Consider the following 24307-nt stretch of genomic DNA (forward strand, 5'->3'; position numbering starts at 1 on the left):
TAATTGCAAATATATAACATAGTATATACTTCACTTACTTATTATAGCCACAGAAAACTCCCGCAGAGAACCCATTTACTTCAAATTTCCCCTATTCTGATGTCGAAAGCAACCCTTTCCTTTTACTCGGCTGCTTTATTTATGCCACAAAATTAGCTGTAACTCCAACTTAATGAAGCAGCATAAAGGAATCGATGTGTGTATGTGTGTGTGTGCTTGCTTGAGTGTGAGTTTGACACAATTTGTCATTTGTCAAGTTTGGGTTTGAAGCGAATGTATGCTCGAAGGGCAGAACCAAACCCATACAAATTAAACCCTATACCAAATGAACTTTTTTATTAACTGGCAAAAGTTTACAGCATGCGCACATTTTATTAATGCATTCTCGAATCTTTATTATTTGTATAAAGTCCCCTTTCCCCTTTTCTGCGTGTTCGTGTCCCATTGGCTTTAACTTTCAATTGTCTTTGTTTCAACTTTGGCTTTGATTTTCCTGCTCTGGCAGATTGACTGTCTGAAAGTTGCGCACAGAAGAGAACTTCTCACATTCAATTCCAAAAATCCCTCCCAGTCCTAAGCACACACTCACACACATCCACACGTCTCCTGCTCTAGGCATTCGCTTAATCCTGCTGCTCGTGCTCTTTATTCTGGTGACATTTAAAAGTGATTTCATTTATTTTTATTACACTGCAGCAACGCTTATGTAAAATGCACTTTAATTTATTTAATTGAATTCAATTTGTAACGAATTGCGAACGAGAACGTAAACGAGTCTGACCCTGTGTGCTTACTGTCTGTTTTTTTTTTTATTCGCTCCGGCTTTCTGGATTTATTAAAGCATTAAATTGAAGACTTACAGTTTAGTGTCGAAGCGTAGAGTTTTACGAGAACAACAACAGCAACAAGGAGGAGTGGCAGTGTCAATGTCGTTGTTAAAGCTGCGGCTGCCCTTTGCCATTGTTGTTGTAGCATGTCGCTTGATGTTGTTGGCCCTGTTGTTGGCAGAAGACCAGCACCAGCAGCAGCAGTGGCATCAGTGGCTGAGCCAGGACCACGACATGTACGTGATTGCCATGGGAGGCTACTGCAACAGCGGGCGGTCCTTGGCTGGATTCTGGCTGCCTTTGCCGTTTGGCCAGCTGAATGAGCCTGTAATTTGTACTTGCATTCATGAACCAGCGTGTTTTCACTCACAATGTCTGCTGTTGTCCGTATGTTTGTATTGTTTTTGTATGTGTGTCAGTGTGCGTGAAGTTATTCAACACAAATACAAAAACACAGAAAAAATGCCGAGGCTGCTCCCTGCCAAGGTCAGCTCAAGGATAACGCATATTTACGTGTTGCCCCCTCAAACTTCGACACTTTACGGCGAGCTGCTGTTGCTGTTGCTTTTGCTGTTGCCGCTGCTCCCTGTGATATTTCATGCTTTTGTTTTGTCGCTGCCTCTCAAGCGCACGCACAGCACGACACACAAGCTTCCTCTCTCCCTCACACTCTGATGACACAAAAGAGACACACAGCTATATTGTATGGGCGTTTATCTGTATATTATACTTGCCTTTTTTTTCAATTTTATATATTGCAAAAGCCGAGGAAATGGCACATGTTTGTGTGCGTGTTGTGTTTGTGTTTGTCCTGATGCTGGCGATAATCCACTGATGTCATTTATTTGGCTCGCTGCGTCGACACCTCCTCGTATGCAGCAAATGCCCTTACCACACAAAAGTTCACATCACATTCACATCCACATTACCAGCACCCACACCCACACCCACATCCTCATCGTCTCATCGCCTCATCGTCATCTCGCCATCGTCATCTGGACAAGCTACACTTTATATCGCAATATCTCTATCAACAGCTTGAAGCTCACAGAATTGCTCACTGACGCAGAGTGAAATTTACGCTTCAATTGCAAATTGCGTGCGTGATATTTAGAACAATGTGTTGCCATCACACCCATCGCTTTCCCAAAAAATAAAATAAATACACAACAAAAAACAACAAGAAAGAAACCCAACCAAAAAACACCAAAAGAAAAGCCAAAAAGGCCAACTCCCTCAACAATAACACTCGCTTTTTCTATATATCGATGAAAAGGCTGAGACCTAGTTGAGTGTCAACCTTTGCCCACCTACGCATAAACATATATGGCCATCTTACTATACCCTGCAATTTAAATTTGCGCTTAAAAAGCTGCTCAGCATGATGAACTGCATATTGTGAATGCTATTAGAAATATATATATTTTATTTTATTTTATTTTATTTTATTAATACTGCATTTAATAGAGAAGAGAGTACTGGCTGCTGGGGCCTTCGACACAAATTAGAAATATAATTCTAATAAAAGTGGTTTAACTTCTAAAAAAATGTTTACTGGGTATTTTTCAATTATCCTTCTGCTTACATAAGTATATATGTACATACATTATTGCTTAACTACATTAATTCATTCCTGAACACCTTTAATATTAAGTCTCAAGAAATGTATTCAAAATAAACAAAGATTCCCCTCATACATAGTTACCCTGCTTACAGGGTATTTCTCCGTCGTTTACTTCCTGCATATGGCAATCCAAATTGTTTTATTTTGTCAATTTTTATGGCAACATTTAGTCGACCTGTGCTGCTGCTGTGACAATCATTCAAACGGCTTCTAATGACGCTGTGCTGGGCGTGTGCATATTTATAAATTGTTAAATATAAGCCATGGATCCCAAGCATAATGGAAATTGGCCCAAGCTGCGAGAGCATCCTACAAAAATAGCAACGCATTGTGTATAGATATGGAAAATCGGTATAGAACACACAATAAGGCTGCGCTTCAATTGCCCCATCGAGCTGAAGGTGCCTGCCAGAGGAGGGTGTGGAGGGGAAGGGACATCAGCCAAGGGCATTGATGATGGCTGGGGCAAGTTAATGTAGAGCAGCATTTGGTGGGGAAAGAGCAGTTGCAACACGAAGCGAGGCAGAAGCAGAAGCATAAGCGGTCTCTATACAGTTCATTGAATTTGACTTGTTGTTTGTTTTATTTCCAGACGCGCTTTAATGTCGTTTATATTTACACAATTTTGGCCCCAAACGTCGCCTCCATCCGCGTCTGCCTGATGGGAGCAATAGCCAACTGCAATCGGTGCTTTGTCTAGGTTCTTCATGCCATCGCACACCACTCACATTGAAAATGAGTGGATCGATAGATTTATTTTTCAGTTTCAATTTTTTTTTCTCTTTTCATTTCGCTGTACAGCATGCCTTCCTTTTACGACAAGGACACGGCATCCGCAAGCAATAACTCCTTGGAAGGCTTTTGTGTTTGCGCATTCGCCACAGTTCATCAATTTGTTTAGCATTTTTATGCGCTCTGCCAACGCGAAATTGTTTAAAACGAGCTATATTGATTTAATTAACGTCTCTTAAATGCTCTCCAAAGGCATCCACTTCACTCCTCTCCACTCCTCCACCCCTTGCAGCACAACGTCAACTGCTCCACTTGGCCACTTTGGAAACATGCATATTCAATTGCTCTCAGGACTGAGCACTGAGCGTTTGCATGCTCCACTTTCCGCTGTAACCAATTTACGGGTTAACTAACACACAAAACAGAACGCTAAAAAGCACTCTTATTAAATTTGTGTGCACATTTAGAGTATCGTAAGGCAAGTTTAACATTTTCTGTGGATTCATTTAGTTGACTCTGTGCGAAAGTTGTTTCATATTGCATCAATCAAGTCGGAAATGCTAATCAGCGTTTCTTAACTCAGCTGTGACAAACAATTATCATTTCATGTGCAATAATATATTTTATCTGCGCATTTATAGCAAAAGTGTCTCGCGCGTTCCTTAAAACGGCCATGAATACGATTTATGTCTATAATTAAACGCATTATGAACTAGCGAGAGGTTAAGGGTGTGTGTGTGAGCTGCTTTGATAGACCAAAACACACACAGTCTGAGCCAAACGAGCATAAGCTACAAGCAATAGTGATACTAATAGCAACCGCATATATCCTTAAGCCCTCCCTTCCTTCTCGGAATATGGCAATGGCCCGAGGGGCTAGACAATAACACCCGCGCATTTGGCTGTTTGAAGCCAACGGAGCAACAAAGTCATCAGTGGAGAATGATTGTGTTGTGCCCTTCCATATTGGCAAACAAATTCGCTGAACGTTGAACGGCTGGAGAAGCGCAGCGCAGCGAACTCATCCGTCCGCAAATGGTAAAAAACCCCGCCAAGCCCAGAGACAAGCACGCGTTTCGGTTCATTAACCAAACCCAACAAAAAAAGCTAAGAAAACAAAACCAAACCAAAGACGAAGACGAAGGCGAAGGCGAACAAACTGTAAGGAACTAGCTGCAAAAAAGGAAACAAAATTACCAGCTAGCAAATAAAATGTTGTCGAGGGTTCGACGCTGCTTCAAATTTAGTTTCTTTCAGTGATAAGTAAGCTGCCCTTCGTCTTCCTCTCCATCACCGCCTTCGCCGACCGTTTATGTCCTTGCTGTCGGTGTCCTCAATCCGATATTCTACTAACGCTCAAAATGCTTCTTGCAGTTTGCGATGTGATGGCCCCTTGTGCTATGCAACGTTTCTTTTTTTATTAGTTCTGCGCTTATCCGCCATTTTGGCAGTCGTTATTTGGCTGATTACGGCAAGGACAATGCTCGAGGAGCCATTGTGTCGTGTCGCGTTCTGTTGTGGTGGCAACTGCTGATGTGTAACCACTACTAAACACTACACTACACTACACAACAAACTCGAGCAGCTTTCACATTGAATATTGTTTTGTAATAAACCCTCTATAGAGCACTGAAAAAAAGTGTAGCATACTTTGCGGCTGCTTCAACAATTCAATAGAAATATGCGAACTCGTACAATGAACATGTTGGCTACATGTTGAGTTAATTTACACTGTTTCTGTAAATTCGTTGTTGCACTCGCGGTCAAAGTCTTTGACTCTGTGAAACTGTTTTAACTTTTGTCTTGTTTCTGTGGGTCATTAGTGCGTTCTGTTGTGTAGTTTTTGGTTGCCAGTTTGCCAACTGCTGTGCTGGTTGTTCTCGTTCTCTGGTCTCTGGCTTATTTTCTCATTAGATAGTCGTCGCACGTTGTGCGATTTGTCCCCACACACACACACATACTCGCACACACGCACACAATGTTGGCGCCAGCATAGGACAACTGTTAGCAAAACGATCCAATTTTTCGAGGAGCCAGCTTAAACTTTATGGAGCACATGCGAGGGGAGCAGAAGCAGACATGATGCAGCTGTTCGTTTGTTGTTTGCCTTCAGCGAGTTGTTTTAGATGCGTTGCTTGCATTTCGCGCTTTGCTGACTGCATACATCTTAACCCCCATATTGCACCCTGACCCCAACTAACTGACTGGGAGACTGACTTGTCTGACTGAATGACTGACTGACTGAATGACTGGCTGTCTGACGCAATGACGTAGTGAGTGTCTGCTTGAGCGACAGCTGCACAATGCACAGCTCCCGGGACGGTGATGGCACTCACAACAATCGCAACTCTATTGCTGGCTCTCTGCCCCGCAAAGCAGACCCCAGAATGTAAACTGCAAAGTGTAAACTGTAAACTTGTAAACTTTATGTCTGTAGTTTGGCATTCGCCTCTTGTTGCACTCTGCACTCTGCACTCGCACTCAACTGGCATTGTATCTGGCTGCTGCATGTCCATCACAAAGATGAAGTGTTGCATTTCTTGCTGCAAATCCCGAAAGTTTCGCACATTTCCAAAAAAATAATAGCAAACTGTAAAACCACCATCGACGCCCAGAGATGTTTGAGAAGTTAGCCAAGCTGAAATTTAAATAATGTTAGGTCAACGCCAGTTACTGTTTCAGTATGTTTTAATCTTAATGCACATAAATACATATACATATACATATACATCGTAGTCGTAGTTACATATACTCGTATCTATATGGAATACAAATCTGTGTTTTGTCAATTACAATGCTTAATCATAATGGTTTGCCAATTGTTCCGATTGTTTGATTGGGTTGAGTAGATCCTTCAACTCATCCTAAATAATTACCTTGCCTATGATTATATTATAAATTCATGCTGCTGTTGCCCATTCATTAGAATGGGCCGACATTGCTTGATTTCTCTCTCTCTCTCTCTCTTCCCACTTAAGTGGCTAAATACATTGTACACATACATATACACATACTTAGATCTAGACTTATCTATGTGAACGCACTCACACACATACACACACACAGACAGATGAGCTATGAGCTATGAGCTTAGACTTATGCTATCCATATTGAATATTAATAATTGCCATTTGTTATAATTTTGCTCATTTCGCTTTGCTTTTCTCATTCATATCATTTCACTTCAATTCATTTCAGATCTGTTTGTTTTTTAAACAATGAGCAACGTTTCATTTATTGCTCTGTGATTTCCTTTTCCCATCTGCTGGCTTCGTCATTGTTATTTTCACTTTTCACTCGAAGTATAATAATATATGTATGTATGTTATGTATATAATATGTAAGTATTTTGTTTTTTTTCTTGCCTATGAGCACTTGCAACAATGAATGCTTTGAAGTACTCGTCGTATTCATTATCTATTGGTGTTGTATTCAGTGATTATTTAGTTTGCCTGGGCAACCAGTTTAGAAAAATTTACGCTGTCTGGATAACTGCTAAAGCAAAATGTTTGAAAAACCTCAACTGAAAACATGTATTTATTTATTTATTTATTTATTTATTTATTTTTTGTGTTACGTACTATATTGTAAAAATATAAAGTAACTTATATATGTAGTTTATGTACTAAGCTAAACTGCAAACACAGTTTGTTCTCAATTAAGTACTTAAGCCTTTAAGCCGCTTTGTTGACCAGCTGAACTCGTTAATAGTGTTAAAGGAGTTCGCTTAACTTTTTTTGTGCATTTAACATTTACAATTTGTCGCTCTTGTTAACCCAACGCAAAACAACTCGATAAACAAACATAGACTATATATCTATTGGATTTTACTACGCTTATTCGTATATATATACTTTATTCTGTAGTGTTCCGCTTTTCACTTTTTACAAAAGGGATTTCACTGCAAAATGTGGCAATTTAAATTACTTGCTTTGAGGCTTTGCACTTCAAGTGAAAGTGAAATGCGGAACAAGTCTGATTGTTTACACTGAGAACCGAAACATGTAAGACAAACATTGTAAGGTGGATCAGTTGGTATTCAGCTTGCCATAAGGGCAACTGGGAATGATTATTTGAAGCCGTTATTCCATTTGATTGATTAAGTATACGTACTTTTGTATTTTCTTGAGGCTGAGATAGGTTTTAAATTCTTTTTTTTGCACCCGTAATATTGTACAGAGAAAAAGAAGAAGCGACTAACAACGGAGAGAGATTAGTTTGAGTTTGAGTTTGAGATAGAGTTAGAGAGTCAGGTACGTGGACAGGTTGAAGACGTAGCTTTCAATTCGTAAATCAATTTAAACTTGTGGCCATTTATATTTACAAGAACTCGAACTTAAGGGTTAAAATCTATTTATGGAAGAGCTAAGATATGACGTCTAATTGTAACTATCAATAATTATGCTATGCTAAACCAAATCAGGGTAATCGATAAGCCAAGAACCAAGTACCAAGTCATATCACTATCAATATCTTATCACTAATGAGTGGGTTGTGTTGTGTCTGTTCTTGAGTGCTAATCGGGGGCGGGGCGAGTTTACTTAACCGAACCGCTAGAGGAACTCGATGCCATCTCCGTGCGGCGGCACTCCAGCTGTGGCGTCGTCTGCACCAAGGCCATGCCCACACTCTCGCTCTCGCTCCCACTGTCGTCATCATCATCATTGTCATCGCTGCGGTGCACATCGTCCACATCCTCCAGCGTTGTGATTTGACTCTGCACACTCTGACGCAACTCCAGCGCCGCATGTTGATGCGCTGCAGCGACTTCCTCAGCGACTTCGATGAGCGAAGGTGCTGAGCTTGTGGCTGCTGCTCCCGTTGCGGTCGTTGTCGTCGCCGCAGTGGGCGAACTAAGCGATGAATTGGAGTCACGCAAACGCTGCTTGATTCCCATCATGGGCAGTGGAATGGGCAAAGGCATAAACGACACATGATGACCCGATCCCGATGAGCTCGATGGTCCCATTGCACTGGGCGTCAATGCAAAGCTCGTGTGCTTTGCGGCCGGCGCAAGTGGCGTATTCGCAGCACTCACGGACGCACTTCGTGTCGCCTCCAACAGCATGGACTGCGGCACCGATGCCAGTGTGAGTGTGGACACCGATGAGGGTCGCCCACTGCTGCCCAAGTGCAGCGCACTGGCCGAAGCAGCTGCCGCCGGTGGCGCCGTGATTGTGACAATCGTTTTGGCCGCACAATTCACCGCCGACGTCGAGTTGTAGTCGCCGCGCAGTTGCATGCCGCTGCTGCGACGCCTGGCCCGATGATGATGCCGATGAAAGCTCTGGCAGCGCGTACAGGAGCGCTGCGAGGAGGAGGGCGTTCCACCCGCCGATGAGTGATATTGATGGGAGTTGCGAGCACCGCCAGCTCCGCCTCCGCCGCCACCGCAATTGCTGCTGCCGCTGCAGGTGCTGCAGCTGCTTGGCTGCCGTCACATGAGATTGCGATCCAGCTGATTGACGGAGTGGTAGCCAAAGGATGTTGAAGCAGCCACCATGGCGGCGGCAACATGACACTGCATATGGAAAAAATAGGGGATAGACATAGAAAGAGGAAGATAGGAGAGAGAAAAATGCATTGTAAGAGTTGTAGTTAAAATTGAATTTGAGAGGTTTTTGCATACAATTTGCAGGCAGTGTAGTGAGTCTTATCTCCGTGTATTGTCTGTGTTTGTATTTGTGTTTGTGTGTTGCATAAACAAATTGCCTTTAAGCACAGCAAGAGTGGCAACAAAGATGTTGCACAATAAGAATAACAACAAGAACATCAACAACAGCAAGAAGAACAACAATAACAACGACCACAATTTGAAAATGTTGCGGGTTTTTTTTTTAGTTTGCTTTCAGTTTTATGTTCTGTGCGCTTTTGGTATTCATCTGCGTTTCTTCTTTATTTTTGTCGGGTGCAATAAAAGTCAAAGCGAAAATAAAATAAAAACAAAGCAATGCAACACAATAAACGAAAAGCGGTTTTATTTGTTTTTCTTTTTTTGCACAACAGCTGCTGCTTTGGGTGAAGCAAAGACAATGAAACACAGGAGCAGGAAGAGGTAAATTTGCTGGTGCACAATACAACACACACACACACACACACAGGGAGAAGAACACAATTTCCGAATATTAGCTGTAACATTACATCTCAGCTTCACCTCATCCCCAAAATCGAGACTGGGATCGGCCGGCAATTTCAATTTCAGGCATTCAGTGTTGCAGTGGCTTTTCAAGCTCACACTAAACCACCCGAAATCCAGCAAATAAGATCATCATCTTCATCACCATCATCATCATCATCATCAGCGTCGACGTCCTTATCAGAAGTAATGGCAATGCAATTTCATAAGCAAACCTTCCATGTGGTTATTTGTGTATGTTTGCTATATACATGTGTGTGCCTGTGTGTGTGTCTGCTTGTGTGTGTGTGTGTTGACGGCATTCCGAGTTGATTTCGTGTGGTTTTCTGTGGTTCCTTGGGAATTGCAAGTTACAAGTGCTGCCTTTTTTTTTTTATTTTTGGCTTTTTTGGGTTTGTGCTAAGGCAGATTGGAGTTTCAATTCAATTACGTGCTGACAAGTTTTTGCGGTATATTCTAATATCCTTTTGCCTTTGGCTTACGCTCGCATTACGTATACGCAACGTGTTGCTTACCACAATTTGATTAACGGTTTGATTTAAATTCTTTTCCAAAACACTTGCCTTACTGCATGCACATCAATACATATTTTTTGCTTGAGTGCCTAACACTCAAATTCAATTCTTTGCCATGTTTGCAAACAATCAAAATATGCAAAATTCTTAATTGTAACATATGAAAATTTGTTAGAAGCCAAAACCAATTAGTGAAAACTATTTTTCTATCTCTGGCATTTTGTTTCGCGTGTGCGTTATGACTCAAAAATTGGCCAAGCCCTCGTCGATGTAGGCGTGTTGGGTTCAAAGTTCAATGAACTCGCAGGGCTCGCCAAAATGTTTTCTTCATTTTTTTTAGTCTGACTCGCGAATTTGTCAGGAAAACGCCCTTTTTGTAATTTATTACTTAATACTCTATTTGCAGCAGCTTCGGCTATTCCGGAGTTGCCGCTTCACACCACCCAAAGAGGCCAGAAAGGGCAAAACACCACGAAAAAAATGTAAAAGTTTTCGACATCGCACATACGACAAGTATGACGACATCGCGACTCGACTTTTCATATATCCTGGAAAAAGTAGCATATATCACAAAGCCCACAGTATAAAGCGATAAACAAATGAAACAAAACATGCATTTAACAAAATTTATTAAATACTTAATACAATTTCTTTGAGTATAATCTAGTATACCCTTTTGCAATAAAAGATGTCGCAGGGTATCAAGCCGGAAACAGGCCAAGAGTTCTGGAACTCTCGCTCTCTCGCGGCTGTGGCCACTTTCTGGCGGCTTCTGTCACATAATTATAAACGTTAATTTCACGTTCACAGTCCATTAGGGATAATTGATGTTTTCGCAACATTTGTGGTAAATTACATTTTGATGTCCTGGCTCGCGAAGGGACCAGAATAAACAAAACCAAATTACAACAAAAACAACACATACATAAATAAATGACAAAGTGAAAGTAAGAGTTCGAAGAGAAAAAGAATCTGCTAAAGCTGGCGACAAAACATTCGTTTAATTTTGCCTGTCATTTTTCTGAAGCGGTCACGAAATTAGTTTGATTGATTATTTCAACGAATAATTTTAGCTTTCGCTTTCGCTTTGGCAGTCAGTTCTGTTCCTTCAAATGCCACAAAGCGTTGGCCAATAATTAATGCAATTAGCAACGATTAGAGCAGGCAAATTGAAACTTGCGGAATTTGCAAGTGGAAAGTAGATAGTATGTGGTATGTACAAGGTAATTGCCTGTCTCAAGGATACGAGCATCCTTTACTCGAAGGCGCCAAAGCGCAGCAGCTCCGTTGTTGTGTGTCCTGGCTTTGTCAAGCTGGCCAAAGAGTTCTTCTGCAAAGCATTTAGAATAACAATTACATAAAGGTATGTGTGTGTGTATGTGAGTATATGTGTGTGTGGTCTGTGGGTGTAAATTGCGTGTGTGTATGTGTATTAGTTAAAAGCAATGTGTGAGTGTCGAAGTTGAATGCTGTGTGAGCCCTGAAATGCCGATTGACTGTGGCATGCACATTTTTGATGCATCTGGAATGTCTTTCGGCTCATTTGGTTTCGTACTTTTCGCAGCTACACTGAGAGAATAGAATGGGAACCTATTGAAAAGACTGCTAGTAATATTATTAAATAAAGAATAAATTCTTTTTTATATAAAAAAAAAAAATAAATAGTTTTCTTTATTTGGAGAATGAAAGACTTGACTTAGTATTTAATCCAAACAAAATTTAATCTATTCTTGTTTAAAAATTCTCTTTCAATAAAAGTCATTTCTTCATTGTGTGTAAAATACTTAGCTGGTAATAATATTAATAAATCAAAATAAACCCTGAATTAAGTTTAAATAAAAATAATTACTTTATTCCTTTTGGATTTTTCTTTCCAACAAATTCGGTTTTTTCTCTGAGTGTGAAAAGCATTACTGGTTATATCAACAGTTAAGCCATATATGTAAATACTTCAGTATATTTAAACAAAAAACAATAGTTCTTTTCTTTTGGGACTTGCCCTTCAAACCAAGTCGCTTATTTCTCTAAGTGTAACACTAGATTAAGTTTTTCAGCACTGCAACCGGAAGCTAATCAATGCGTGCTCCAGTTGTTGTGTAAGTGTGTGTACGTATGTGTATGTGTCTGGCAACAAGGACAACAAACAGGCGGAGAACTGTAGTCAAACAGCACAAAACATCAATGAAGTTAATTTTCAAGTGACATCAGGGGAGACAAATTCACAGATATGCACTCACACACACACACACGCACGTACAAGGAGACACGCACTCAGCTTGCGGCTGACCGCAATGGGCTTGAAGATAACTACGAGGACACAAGCCAGACAATGGCCAACCGCCCAGTAGGCGATAAAGGGACTGACTAGACCAGGCAACGACATCGTCCAAATGAATATAACCAACTCACTCTCACACACACACACCCATACACCGAAACACACGCACACTATGGGGGCATAAACACACTCAGTCAAGAGGACTTTATGGGCGCCGGTTAATGGAACCCATCTCCATTTGTAGCCCGTTGTGAGCATCGTCGACGTCGTCGTCGTCGTCGTCGTCATCGTCATCAAATGGCCAACGGAAGTTGAACTCATTTGTCGCTAATTTAAGCAATCACCGGAATTTGTGTATGTTTTTTTTAAGTGTCCGCCCCTCAAATACTAAAATACCATGCTCTCACATTACAACTGCTAAATGCGAGGTGAATGTAGACATTTTGTGAAGGGAAAACTTTCAAATGAGGAGGCTTAACATTACTTAAGTCTAATCTTGAAGGAATGCTGATAATATTCCTAGTATGCAGGTTGTTGTGCTCATTTCCTTCTACGAAAAAAAGGCCAGAGAGCAACATGATTTAAGAGATGGGTTCTTAGAAATAAATTGCAACATTCAGCGAAATAAAACACGATCCGATTTGGTGCCAACATTGTTAAGAGGGATAAATCAATATCAAATTTCGTGGCAGGCTGATAAAAAATACATCAAATACGCTTGCGTTGCATTCCTGGAATATTAAATCGATTGTAAGTTATTTGATTAACATATCGAAACAATATGAACCCGATATACTTTTATATATTCTTCCGGTTCCTTTAAGTGCCCGCCAATAAGTCAGATGCTCTTGTCGTGACCCTTTTCAACAATACAATACTCGAACAATGCGAGAGGAATTGGCATATAAATTGGCATGCTCTTGGGTGTAATTGATATCCTGGCACAGCCACCCGACAGCAAATACCCAAAGTCAGCCACTCGCTGACTTGTAGTTACATTATTTTAAAGGGGGAAGGCTGTAAACAAGATTTTCATCCATTTAATTGTGTGGTTTAAGTTTAAGTTTGTTTGTTTGCTTGTTTGTTTGTTTGTATCACACACATGCGAAAATTGAGTTGAAAATTTAGAGTGCAAAAGGATTTATGGTTAACTTGATAGCATTACTCACAATGCTGCTCGAGTGGTTTGGGAGTTGATTTACAGAATATGTCCAGGCGCACTTATTGATGTGTGTGGGTTTGTCTATGTTTGCTTACGTGTGTCTGTGTGTGTGTGTGTGTGGAAAGTCAAGGGCCAAGAAATAAAAGTGGCAATAATAAGAACAACAATGCCAAGTTAAAATTTCCAACATAAACACAAGTAAACCAGACACGCACTTAAATTGAGAGATGAGGAGGTATGAAACTTAAGTAAAAATCACAAAACAGCAAGATAAACACATTGAGTGTGCGCTTGTGTGAGTGTGAAAGGATTGGTGTGAGTGAGTGTGTAGATTTTTAGTGAATGGTTGCCATAAACAATAACAAAGACAAAAACCAAAACAACAACAGTAATAACAATAGCAAAAACAAAGAGAGCGACAGCCAACATGACAAAAACGCAGCAAGGACAACGTGTCCTTGGCCTGCGTGCTCGCGTGTGTGTTGTGCAAAAAGTGCGTGTGTGACCAGAGATTCGCCTTCAACTTGCGCATACCCTGTATCAAGGCATTAAAATGGATTTATGGCTTCAAGGCTACTCGCAAGCAAATCTCATATTGTGTTATGTATTTTCATTCACTTTACATTGCATACTTTGAGGCGCCCGTAGAGAAATATTTATATTACACATTGAGCATAGATGCTATCTCAAAAGGCCATCAGACTCTCCCTCTCTGCGCAGTATATTAAACAACAACATGAACAACAACAAAAAGCAACGTAACATCAGTTGCCATGCCAAAGGGAATTGTTCAAACAGAGACATTAAGCCCAGCCAGGACTGCACCCTGTGATTATGTGTGTGTGTGTGAGGGTGTTGGTGTGTTTTGATTCAGGTGCAGTACATTCAACAGGTGCTGAAATCACAGTTTACTTTATATATTCTTTTTTCCTTTTAGCTTGTGTGTGCTTTCGTTCTTTCATTTTTTCACTAAAAATACAATCAACAATGTCACAGTCGAGGCAAAAGAACATAACACACAGGCGCATCGTTGAGTTGAACATTTATAAAGAGACACAGAGAGAGAGGGAGACACACAGAAAGAGAGTGAAAGAGACAAATAGAGTAGTGTGTGGCATGAAGCAACAAATTGTGCAACGTGTGCGACCCTTTCGATGAGTTTTAGTTGTGCATGACCCGAAAGAGGCGACAGAACGAACACGAAACATCAAAACATAGACAAGTCGCTGCTTACCTTGCCATTGACTTACAAATACACACAGAAGAAGAAAGAGTCTTTCATTTTTTTCATTTCTAGCACTTGTTTTGTATTGGAAAGTAGAAGGCGCCACTCACTGTGTTGGGGGAGCAACTATAAATCTATGCTAAACTATATATAAGTCTGCTCGCAGGAATTGTGTCGCACGTGCTGAATGCCGTGCAGCGAGCAAGTTGAGTAGCAGCGCCGTGTCGCAAATCTCTGTAAAAACACCATCAGAATCATAATCAGATGTGACGCATATTAACATCTCTAAAACCACACGACATCTTGTTTCGTCCCCTTAAAGTTCTAAACAGCGACGTGATGTGATACACAAATATATGTTTAGGAGTACTTATAAATATATAGCTAGAATATCTCGTGTCCTTAACAGCGATCAAAGAATTTTGTGTGTGATTGATTTGCATTTAATTTCTGTGATGGATTTTCCGTTTTATTATTAATGATGTTGACTCTTTTGGCTTTGATGCGATTGAGCGGAAGGGATTGAATGTGAATGAGATATTTATCATTAATTATGTTAATTAAGCTTTTGAGTGTAGCCCATCAAATACCGTCAATTGGAAACAAATTGTGCAAACAGTTTGCAATAGAAATGTTGATTTTCATTCTAAACAAAGAGTGCTGCAAATATGAAATCTATCAATTTGCTTTCAATGTAATTAAACTGAACGTTGGCATTGTGACTTTTTGACTTGAACGTGACTGATTCTGACCCAAATCGGGCAGAGTGCAGACACACATTAAAAAATTATTCATTAAAATCAACAGCTCAGCGATGAAGAGAGGGAAGGTGTCGATGACGTTGACTGATGCGCTCAGCTGAGCTGTTTATTTATGCTGGGATGATGAGCGCATGCAAGGATGAGAGCTCTTCTAAGGCACTCGGCGTCGGTGCCGCGTTCCAGCTGCCTGTCATGTGTGAATGCTAATGGCAAATGCTAGAGATGGAGTGATGAAGAGAGTTGGCACACGGAGAAGAGTACAACTTGCTGCTGTTTTTTTGTTTTTTTTTTCTGTGCTTCTTCCATCATATTCATTAAATTTGTAAATTAATTTTGTCGTTCGTTGAGTTTCGTTTCTGGAGCATACTAAAGTGTGGCCAGAAGCTGCAGAAGAGTCGGGGGTGAGGTGCATAATTCATAAACAGTTTTCAACGTCGCTCACGCCCGCAAGAATATAAAAAACATGTTGATGGAAAAACACAAAAAATGAAAAATAAAATGCGTCGCTAACTTTGACAACGAGTTTGAGCGAGAAGAGACGGCGAAGAGTGAAAGAGCTGAAAAATGTGTTGTGGCAAAATCGCAGCAATGAAAAAGAAAACCGCAGCTTAAATGGACCATAAGATGGACAACAACTCACCTGTGACTTGGAGCGCATTGTGGGCTGATACTTTCGTCGTATCTTCCGCGGACAGCACATGCACAGCAAACGTACAAAAGCCCTGTGAAAAGAATGTTTCAGAATGAATGGAGCAACTGAACAAGAGCGATAACGGTTCGAACCCACCTGCGAAAGTCCCTGCTCCAGCAGGCATAGATCACAGGATTCATGCAGGAATTGATCCAGCCGAGCCATGTGACAATCGCCGACACAATCTCCTCATGTTCAATGCACTCGATGCAGAAGCCCGACAACAAATTGACCACAAAGAACGGCAACCAGCATACAATGAATACGCCCATCACAATTCCCAGCGTCTTGGCAGCCTTCTTCTCCTTGGCGAACTTCGCCAGCTTGCGCGACAACGAAAAGTTCTTGCCCATGTGTCGATGTCGGGCCAGACCATTATTGTGCAGTGCCGATAGTGGCTCATCGTCCGGCTCTTCGGGCGTCGAAGTCGTTGTGCCGCCACTGTGATTGTGATGATGATGATGTGAATGCGAATGCGAGTGACTCAACGAACCACCGCCACCGCCTCCACCACCGCCACCTCCGCCGCCAGACACTTGATTAGTATTGACGGCAGGATCACGTGTGGTGCCACCGCGATGTATACGCAACGTCAGCTGCAACTCCCCGGATGCCATCAGCACCTGCTTGGTGCCGATTTTGAGGGAGCGCGTCTGGATTACCGCCGCCCGATAGATGCGGCAATAGGTAAAGACCATGACCAGCAATGGCAGATAGAACGATATGGTTGAGGAGAACACCAAATAACCGAGATGTTCGGTAAATGTGCACTTATAGGCGGGCATCTCGCCATCGCGTGCTGCCCGCCACCAAACAATCGCCGGAAAGCTGATGGCACTCGAACAGATCCAAACGGCCGCAATTAGGCCAGCGGCACGCTTCACAGTCATGCGCATTGGATAGCTAAATGGATCCGTGATGGCCCAGTAGCGATCCAGTGAGATGACGCACAGATTCAGTATGGATGCGGTGCTAAAGAGCACATCCAACGAGCGCCAAATGTCGCACCAGTCTGTACCAAAGAACCACGTGTTCTCCAGCACCTCGTATAGTGCCGAGAAGGGCATCACCACAAGACCCACCAAACAATCGGCGACCGCCAGGCTAGTGATGAAATAGTTGGTGGCCGTGTGCAAATAACGCTCCCTGATGACCGCCAGTATGACCAGCGAGTTGCCAAAGACCGTGGCGAACGAGAAAAGAAAGAGAAAGGCGAGTAGGCCAACGCGATCGTTGGGCAACGCCTCCAGGAACTCGGACAGATCGGGCTCGCGGGTTGTGCTGCTGGGCCCACCACTGCCCGTGGTCGTGTTGAGATTGAGGGCCACCTCTGTACTCGTGGGCGCTGCATTGAAGCCATTGAAATAGTAATACACATCCTCGGAGATGTTGTAGCTGTTGTAGAAGAGCGGCGGACGCGTCTGATTGAGGACATCCGAGCGAAGAAGCGCCAGAACCGGTTCCACAATGTCTGACGGGGCTGAATCCGTTTCCGGTGCCACCAACTGTCGGGGCTCATCGTTCTCCTCCATCTCCTCCATTGCTGCTCCACTCGACTAATGCAGCTCCGATTCCAGTTGAAATCTTTGACGTCTGCGGCAGGCAAGTGAATTAATGGGATGCATCTTTAACTTCCAGTTGCTTGGTTAGTTGCTGCAGTAAAAAAGAATGAAGAAAGAAAGCACACAACAATTAGACTCGTAATTCAAATGTCTGTTGGTAAGCACATTTGCATAATGAGAGCAAAAGAGTTTATGGGGGATTGAATCGACTTGAAAACTTGGTAGGCCTGTAATAGATGCCGCGTTCATTCAATTAAAATGTTGTCTCCCTTCCGGAGCCACATCCGGCACTCCGGCACAGCGGCAACAAACCCCTAGCAAATTTTGAAAAGCACAAAAGCTAAACAAACACATTAATTAGAGAGTTGTTCATTCTCTTCTCTTGTTGCCGACTCCCCCCAATTGCTGTTCTTGCTTTATTTTTGGCTTGTGCTCGCGTGGGAAGTGAGAGGGAAACGAGGAAGGTGTCGCTCAGGAAGCACCTTCCGTTATTCATACAAGAGCAACAGCCAACGGCAGATGCTGCCAGCTGTCAGATGGAAACTTGTGACTGGTCTCGCCAAGGTACACAATTAATTCAATGGCAGACACAACGGCTGCCACAAAGTACCCGCCAAGCAAATAAACATATTAAATTACATTTGAAGTACCCCCAAAAAAGAACACAAAATGACAGGAAGTGGCTCACTGAGTGCAACCACTGCAAGGGTAACTACAAAGCGGAAGTCAGCCATTTAACCCACGTTGATTGACCAATTCGAGTTGAGGGACAACACAAGTAAAAAACAGAATTACATTTTGTGTTTTGGGATTTGCATACAAATATTTCAAGTTCAATAACATATTGAATACAATGAATATTCGATTGAAAGATAATTGAATTCGTTAAGAGTTCAACTGTTGTTCGAGTTCAGCGTAGCTCAAATCTGTTGTGCATTCTAAATGACCTGTGGCTGGTCCCAGGCAACCTTTGGGCATCTTTTCTTTTTTTTGCTTAGCCAGATTCCACGTGCTGTTCCTGGCCATTCATTTTAGCCTGCATGTGATTATCACCTGCCAGTCTTAGGTAGTGGTGATAAGACGAAAGACAGCAAGCCTAATGTCTACTCGTAAGTTTATGCCTTAGCTTGAGATGTCTGCAAGTCAGCCAGCCATCCAGTCAGCCAGAATTTTGCTCCTCATTTCCGGCGGATTCGCGTCGCCTGCATGCCATAAATTTTCCTGCCTTCCTGTCTGTCGTTGGCTTATCTTCCCCCCTACTCCCTCTGCCGCATACACCAAAATACAGGAGTCGTTATGGTTGCTTTCCTTGGCCACATTCTGCAGCAACAGCAACGACAGCCACAGCAGTGACAGCGTCTTTCGTTTACTTTGCCAGTTTTTCTGCTGTTTAGTACAATTTCCTGGGGCATTTCTCACGCAACAAAAACAACAAAAAAAAAGCAACATAAAACACGTTCATTTTTTTCACTTACGCTGAGCCTGATGAGCTTGCAGTCGAGCTTGATGTGCAGTAAGTCAAAATGAGAGCCCAGTGGATCGCTGTGCTTGTGGCCCCTAAAGTGTTGACTCTTCAAGTAAGCCAACCAAACCGGCTCTTCCAAGAAAAAACGAGCAGAAGCATTCACAACCAAAATGAAATGCCCCAAAAAAAAGAGAAAAAAGAAACAAGAAAACAACAACCAAAAGGCACAGCTACAACAACAACGACAAACAAAAACAAAGTAAAAAGGGTAGAGGCAAATTCATATAGCTTGCAAAACATGACCACCCCCTTGTTGGATCGTCCTTGCCTCGCTGACTGTGGCATGGCACAACAATTTAATTGAAGAAACCTTAAAGTTGGCCTACGCTTGGCACTGGGCCAAAAAGCATCCTTTTTACTACTATTCAGTCGCCTCTATGCAAATGATGTCGGCCACAACAGCAATTTGTACATGTGCTAAACCCTTTCGACCCTTTCTCTCATGTCCTCTTACTGTTCGTACATCTATGCAATGTTCGGCTGCAAAAGGCCTACAAAATGGTTAAGTCATTGAAAGTTAACCAAAATGGTTGCAGGCGGAGGTCTTTCGTTCGCACTGATTGCCCATCAGTTTCCCTCACCTACGAATGGATCCACAATGTCACCATTAACTGGGCAGCTAGATCAAAATATATAATATATACATAACATATGTACATAAGTCGTGTTGTTATAGAGTTGTTGAAATATTAATTGATTTTCAAAGCAGATAGATGGTAATCAAGTCATGTTATTGCAGATGTCTAAAGCTCATTTCGCGACCATAACATGGATTTGCCGGATGTTTACCAAATAATCAAATAATCTTAGATTGCAACTCGAGTGATTCATATATTTATATTTAAAAACAAGTAAAAAAGTTACAGTCGAATATTATCGACTCTGAGATACCCACTACTCATTTCAATGAAAACAAAACAATGAGGTATTAAAATTTAAAAATATACCGGAATTTATACCAAGGGGTATAATTAGTATATTGACATAGTACTGCATTCAGAATATACAAGATTGCCAACTATGTTAAGGCACCTAAAACCCGCAGTAGTCAAGGTTTTTTTATTCAACATTCCTAAATTATTTTTCAAATTTTATAGCAATTATTTATTTTTATATAAATATATATAATTATTTATTTTTATATAAATTTGGTTTCAAAATATGCTTTCAGTTCAAAACATATGGATGTTGGACGCAATTTGCCAAACTCATCGAATGCTTTAAGTTGAATTTGTACTTTGTGAGGTCCCTCCACAGTTGTCATTTGATTATTGAATTGAAGATCCTTCAAAATGAATGGTCTATATATATACTTTATCTAAGGATGAAGATATTTCGTATTATTATGACTTGAACCATTGCTTTTATTTTTGCGATATCTTACGCCACGAACATTAATGCATTTGTCCTTGATATCGTCAGCATTCGTTATGTATTGCGTCCACAAACTGTACCAATACTGATTTTTATCATACATCGATGAACATACATCAGGCACATTAATCTTGTAGATTGTTGGTACCCACTCCCGACGATAGAATTTATAAACATCTATGGAACCCTGAAAGCCACATTTTATCAAAAACACATATCTTTTTACATAAGACTCGATGAAATCACCACAACACGATCCGCAAGCTGAATATCCCAAACCGATGTTGTGTTACCCGATACTTTTATCTGGTCCGATTGTGACTCAATGGTCAACTCTGTGAAATCCCACATTCCATTGATATTAAGTACACCATCCGGTTGATCTCGGCAGTCACTAAATATTTCATCATCGTCGAACCTGATTTGGATTCGATAACCTTTCGAATAGATTACTATTTCAAAAACTATTGCTAACAGCACAAGCACTACACGACTCAGCCACATTTTGATTTTTGAATTCCCAAATACTTTTTTGTCAGTATATATAGGAAATTAAAAAACACGCAAAGTCACATGTACATGTTTTTGCCAGCACTTCACCAGTATCAACTCTAATTATTATTATTATTTTTCGCAAAACTATATCTTTTAAGATCTATGGACTATTTTATCACGAGCAGAAATTTGATTTCTAACTTGTATATTATTTGGCCAGCATTTTTAAATTTATTGTGAGTTACAAGTAATCAAATGTTCCAGCATTCAAATATAACCAACCACGATTATAAAATATTTGGTAGCTTTAATATATATTTATATAATATTATATTTTCTGAGTTCAAAAGAAACAAACGGACATGGAGATGAGGGTCTTTGTTGTTATCGATACTCTAATGTTTTTCTAATTTTTAAAAAGTGAGTATAATATGATTTGAGCTGGTGCTCGAAAGGATGATGATGCATTAATTTTGTTTGAAAACAATCAATTTTTTTAAGTTAAATATATTATATAAAGCGCAACGTGCATTTCCGACAGAATAACAAAATATTTATCTCTATTGAAAACTTTAATTGTGTAGAAAAATGATTTTTGATTAAATGAATAATTACTCGATTTTATGCTAAAAGAAACCATTAGCCGCATAAGCATTACTGGAGATACTTTTGCACATCAACTGTCAACAAAAGTTGGATTTAATTTAAAAAACTATCTCAAGTCGCTTGTTAACAAAATATGTTCTTTACATAAATCATAATTTTTCTTAAATTCAGGACAGTGTCAGCAAAAGCTCTTTATTTATTGAATTGCAGAATATCTTGCAATCCTAATATGAATAACAATTTCTACAAATATTATTAACCATCATCGTCAACGATTAAGCCATATTTTCTTTTATTAAAACACAGAAATTAATTAATATTTAAACAATTGTAGAAGAAACAGGAACGATTTGACAATAGTAATTTTACCAACATGTTTTCGCTGAAGACTTTTTCATTTTTCAACACAGATTAAACACCAAGATAGCAAGCAAATATCAATAATTATTATAAATTCATATAATTTTTGGAATCCAAGATATTGTCCTTTTCCACATTAATCTATTTTCTCGAATTGAACTCTAATCGTAAAACAGATAGATGTATCCCGCTTTCGTGAAGATTCATCATATGCTGCTATAGCAATAAATAATCTATAAAGGCCATTAGTATCAATTGGTGTTCTCAAATCAAAAATAAATACCAACTCAAAAGGTTCATGTATTAATTTTGTCTGAGAAAGAAAACAGTATTCTTTATCTTAAACAGAAGAAAGAGTCTGATATCTGCAATAACTTACGCCTGGTACATTTACGCAATTGTCCTTAACTTCATCAATGTTTATAATGTGCGAAGTCCAAGCTTTATACCAGTGTTGATTTTTATCATACATAACTGCACAGACATTCTTTAGACGTATTGAATACATAGTTGGTTGCCAGGAACCATGATCCAAGTAATGTAATTGAAAGATACCCTGATAAAATACATAAATTTATATTTAGAGATCACGTAATATAACCTGATCACTATTGAAACCTCAAGGCGATCTGTCTTTTGAATATCCCATCTTGATGTTAAATTTCCCGATAGCGTTACGTTGTCCACGTCGTTATGTATAATGAATTCAGAAGTGTCAAATGCAGTTTTAACGTTAAGGACATTCTCTGGCTGATTATCACAATCACCGTAAACGTAATCATCAAATATGTTGGTTTTAAATTTGGCTGCACTTGAAAAGTTTTCCAAAGTGCCAATGATCACAAGCACTAACAGAATAACACGATTTAAAAACATTTTAGTTTCTTTTACCACTGCACATCTATTCTATATATAGTAGTTGATAAGAATTTACGTAAATTCAGTGCACACAAATTACAAGCAACGGAAGTACTTGTGTAAGATCAAATTAATATAATTTTGAACATTATTCTAAAAAATTGATCCGAGTTACAGATAATAAATAATAGACATATACATTTTTTGATCAATATCAATTTGTTCGATGGTGTTAAAGCAAGCACTCTAACTGTGAATACTCTGACATTGCAACAGACAAAAACCATTTGAATTCCAATTTCAATTTCAGTTCGACGTCATCTCTGGCCATTGAAGGCGTCTGTGCGCCTAAAGGTTCAACGCCAACTGTAATAACATTCTTTGAATTTGCATGCAAAGCCAAATAGATACACATAAACAGATACAGACATTTTGGGCCTAGCGACATTTTTTGTGAATCCTAATTATGTGAAATGCGTTCACTTCGGGCCTTTTTCAGTCTCATTTCGTTTTTCAATTTCTGTTATTTGAATGTTTTTCAAATGGGGTGACAATTGACAATAGATGCAAACTATCAGTGTAAATAAATGGTTCAAAGATCTCTGCAACGCAAATTCAAGGTAGATATTACGATTTTTATGGCCCAAACCAAAGCACTTAAAGCACATTCATACAAGCTGTTGTCAAATAATATGCGCAGAGTCAACGCATTTGGAATGCCTTCAGAGTCAGTTGGCCCAATCGGCTTAGTGCCATAAATTTATTAGGGGCTTTGTGGATGCCGAATTTTAGATGCGAGTACATCCATTAATTTTATGCACTATCATTGAATTGGAATCGCTACTCAATGCCAAAGATACTATCGAATAGTACACACACAGTAGGCAAGTCAAGTGCGAGTACTCTCTCGTCTATACGAATACATTGAGCAACCTTTTTTTCTGAAGCGAGTTTCCTATGCAAATTACCTTGTTGTGAACCTGCTCCACACACACACACATACACTGGAAGGGAGAAGCGGACAAGAAGGCTCTGAAAAGAGCCGTCGTTATCAATGCCTATCAACGTCACCCACTCAGAGAGTTGTGCGATAAATTGCTACCCGAAAAATCTCTGAAATGGTTCCCCAAGCGTTTTTAAGTAAACGCACGAATGTCAGGCAATGAGAAAGAGCCTTGTTCGGGTCTCTTTCAGGTTCGTCGGGCTTTTGCCGGGTTCGCTGCGTCGTCAACCGTCGGCCATCGACAATGGCGCTGAAATCTTGGCTCAAATCTTTATGTGAGGCGAGCACTCAACCACGCAGCAAAAGGCACTAAAAGGTTCGGTAAATATTTCGAATCGGAGGAGCTGTGTCTACAAATGGAATTTAATCACGCGTACGTCGAGCTATCCGCACAATCCGATGTTTGTTTTATTTTCAGCTTTATAAGTTGTCCCTTTTCCCATTCGCATTCGCATTTGATAATGCGCTACCGGTTTCAGTCCCTGGCGGTATCATGCTGAGCACTGCTTAATTATGTCACAAATATTTACACCAGACACCAAAGTGCAGGACCTTTTGAGCGTTTCGTATCCT

At 40.4% G+C, this 24307-nt stretch overlaps 2 protein-coding genes across 2 annotated transcripts in view; both read right to left on the reverse strand.

Annotated features, from left to right (window-relative positions):
- Window positions 1-5864: 5864 nt before the first annotated feature.
- Window positions 5865-24307, reverse strand: part of LOC132784012 (dopamine receptor 2) — a 30166-nt gene continuing 11723 nt past the window's right edge. Inside the window, 3 exon segments of the mRNA XM_060789369.1 lie at window positions 5865-8704; window positions 15901-15982; window positions 16048-17604. Coding sequence (XP_060645352.1) covers window positions 7721-8704; window positions 15901-15982; window positions 16048-17492 — 2511 coding nt within the window. The 5' untranslated portion in view covers window positions 17493-17604 and the 3' untranslated portion in view covers window positions 5865-7720.
- On the reverse strand, window positions 20177-20916 carry LOC132785122 (uncharacterized). Its single transcript, XM_060791115.1, has 4 exons — window positions 20888-20916; window positions 20659-20830; window positions 20423-20599; window positions 20177-20356 (listed from the first exon to the last, which is right to left on the reverse strand). Exons 1-4 carry the CDS (start codon window positions 20914-20916, stop codon window positions 20177-20179), a joined length of 558 nt encoding a protein of 185 aa, XP_060647098.1.

The sequence above is a fragment of the Drosophila nasuta genome, chromosome 2R, assembly GCF_023558535.2.
Source record: "Drosophila nasuta strain 15112-1781.00 chromosome 2R, ASM2355853v1, whole genome shotgun sequence".
Lineage (NCBI taxonomy): Eukaryota > Metazoa > Arthropoda > Insecta > Diptera > Drosophilidae > Drosophila > Drosophila nasuta.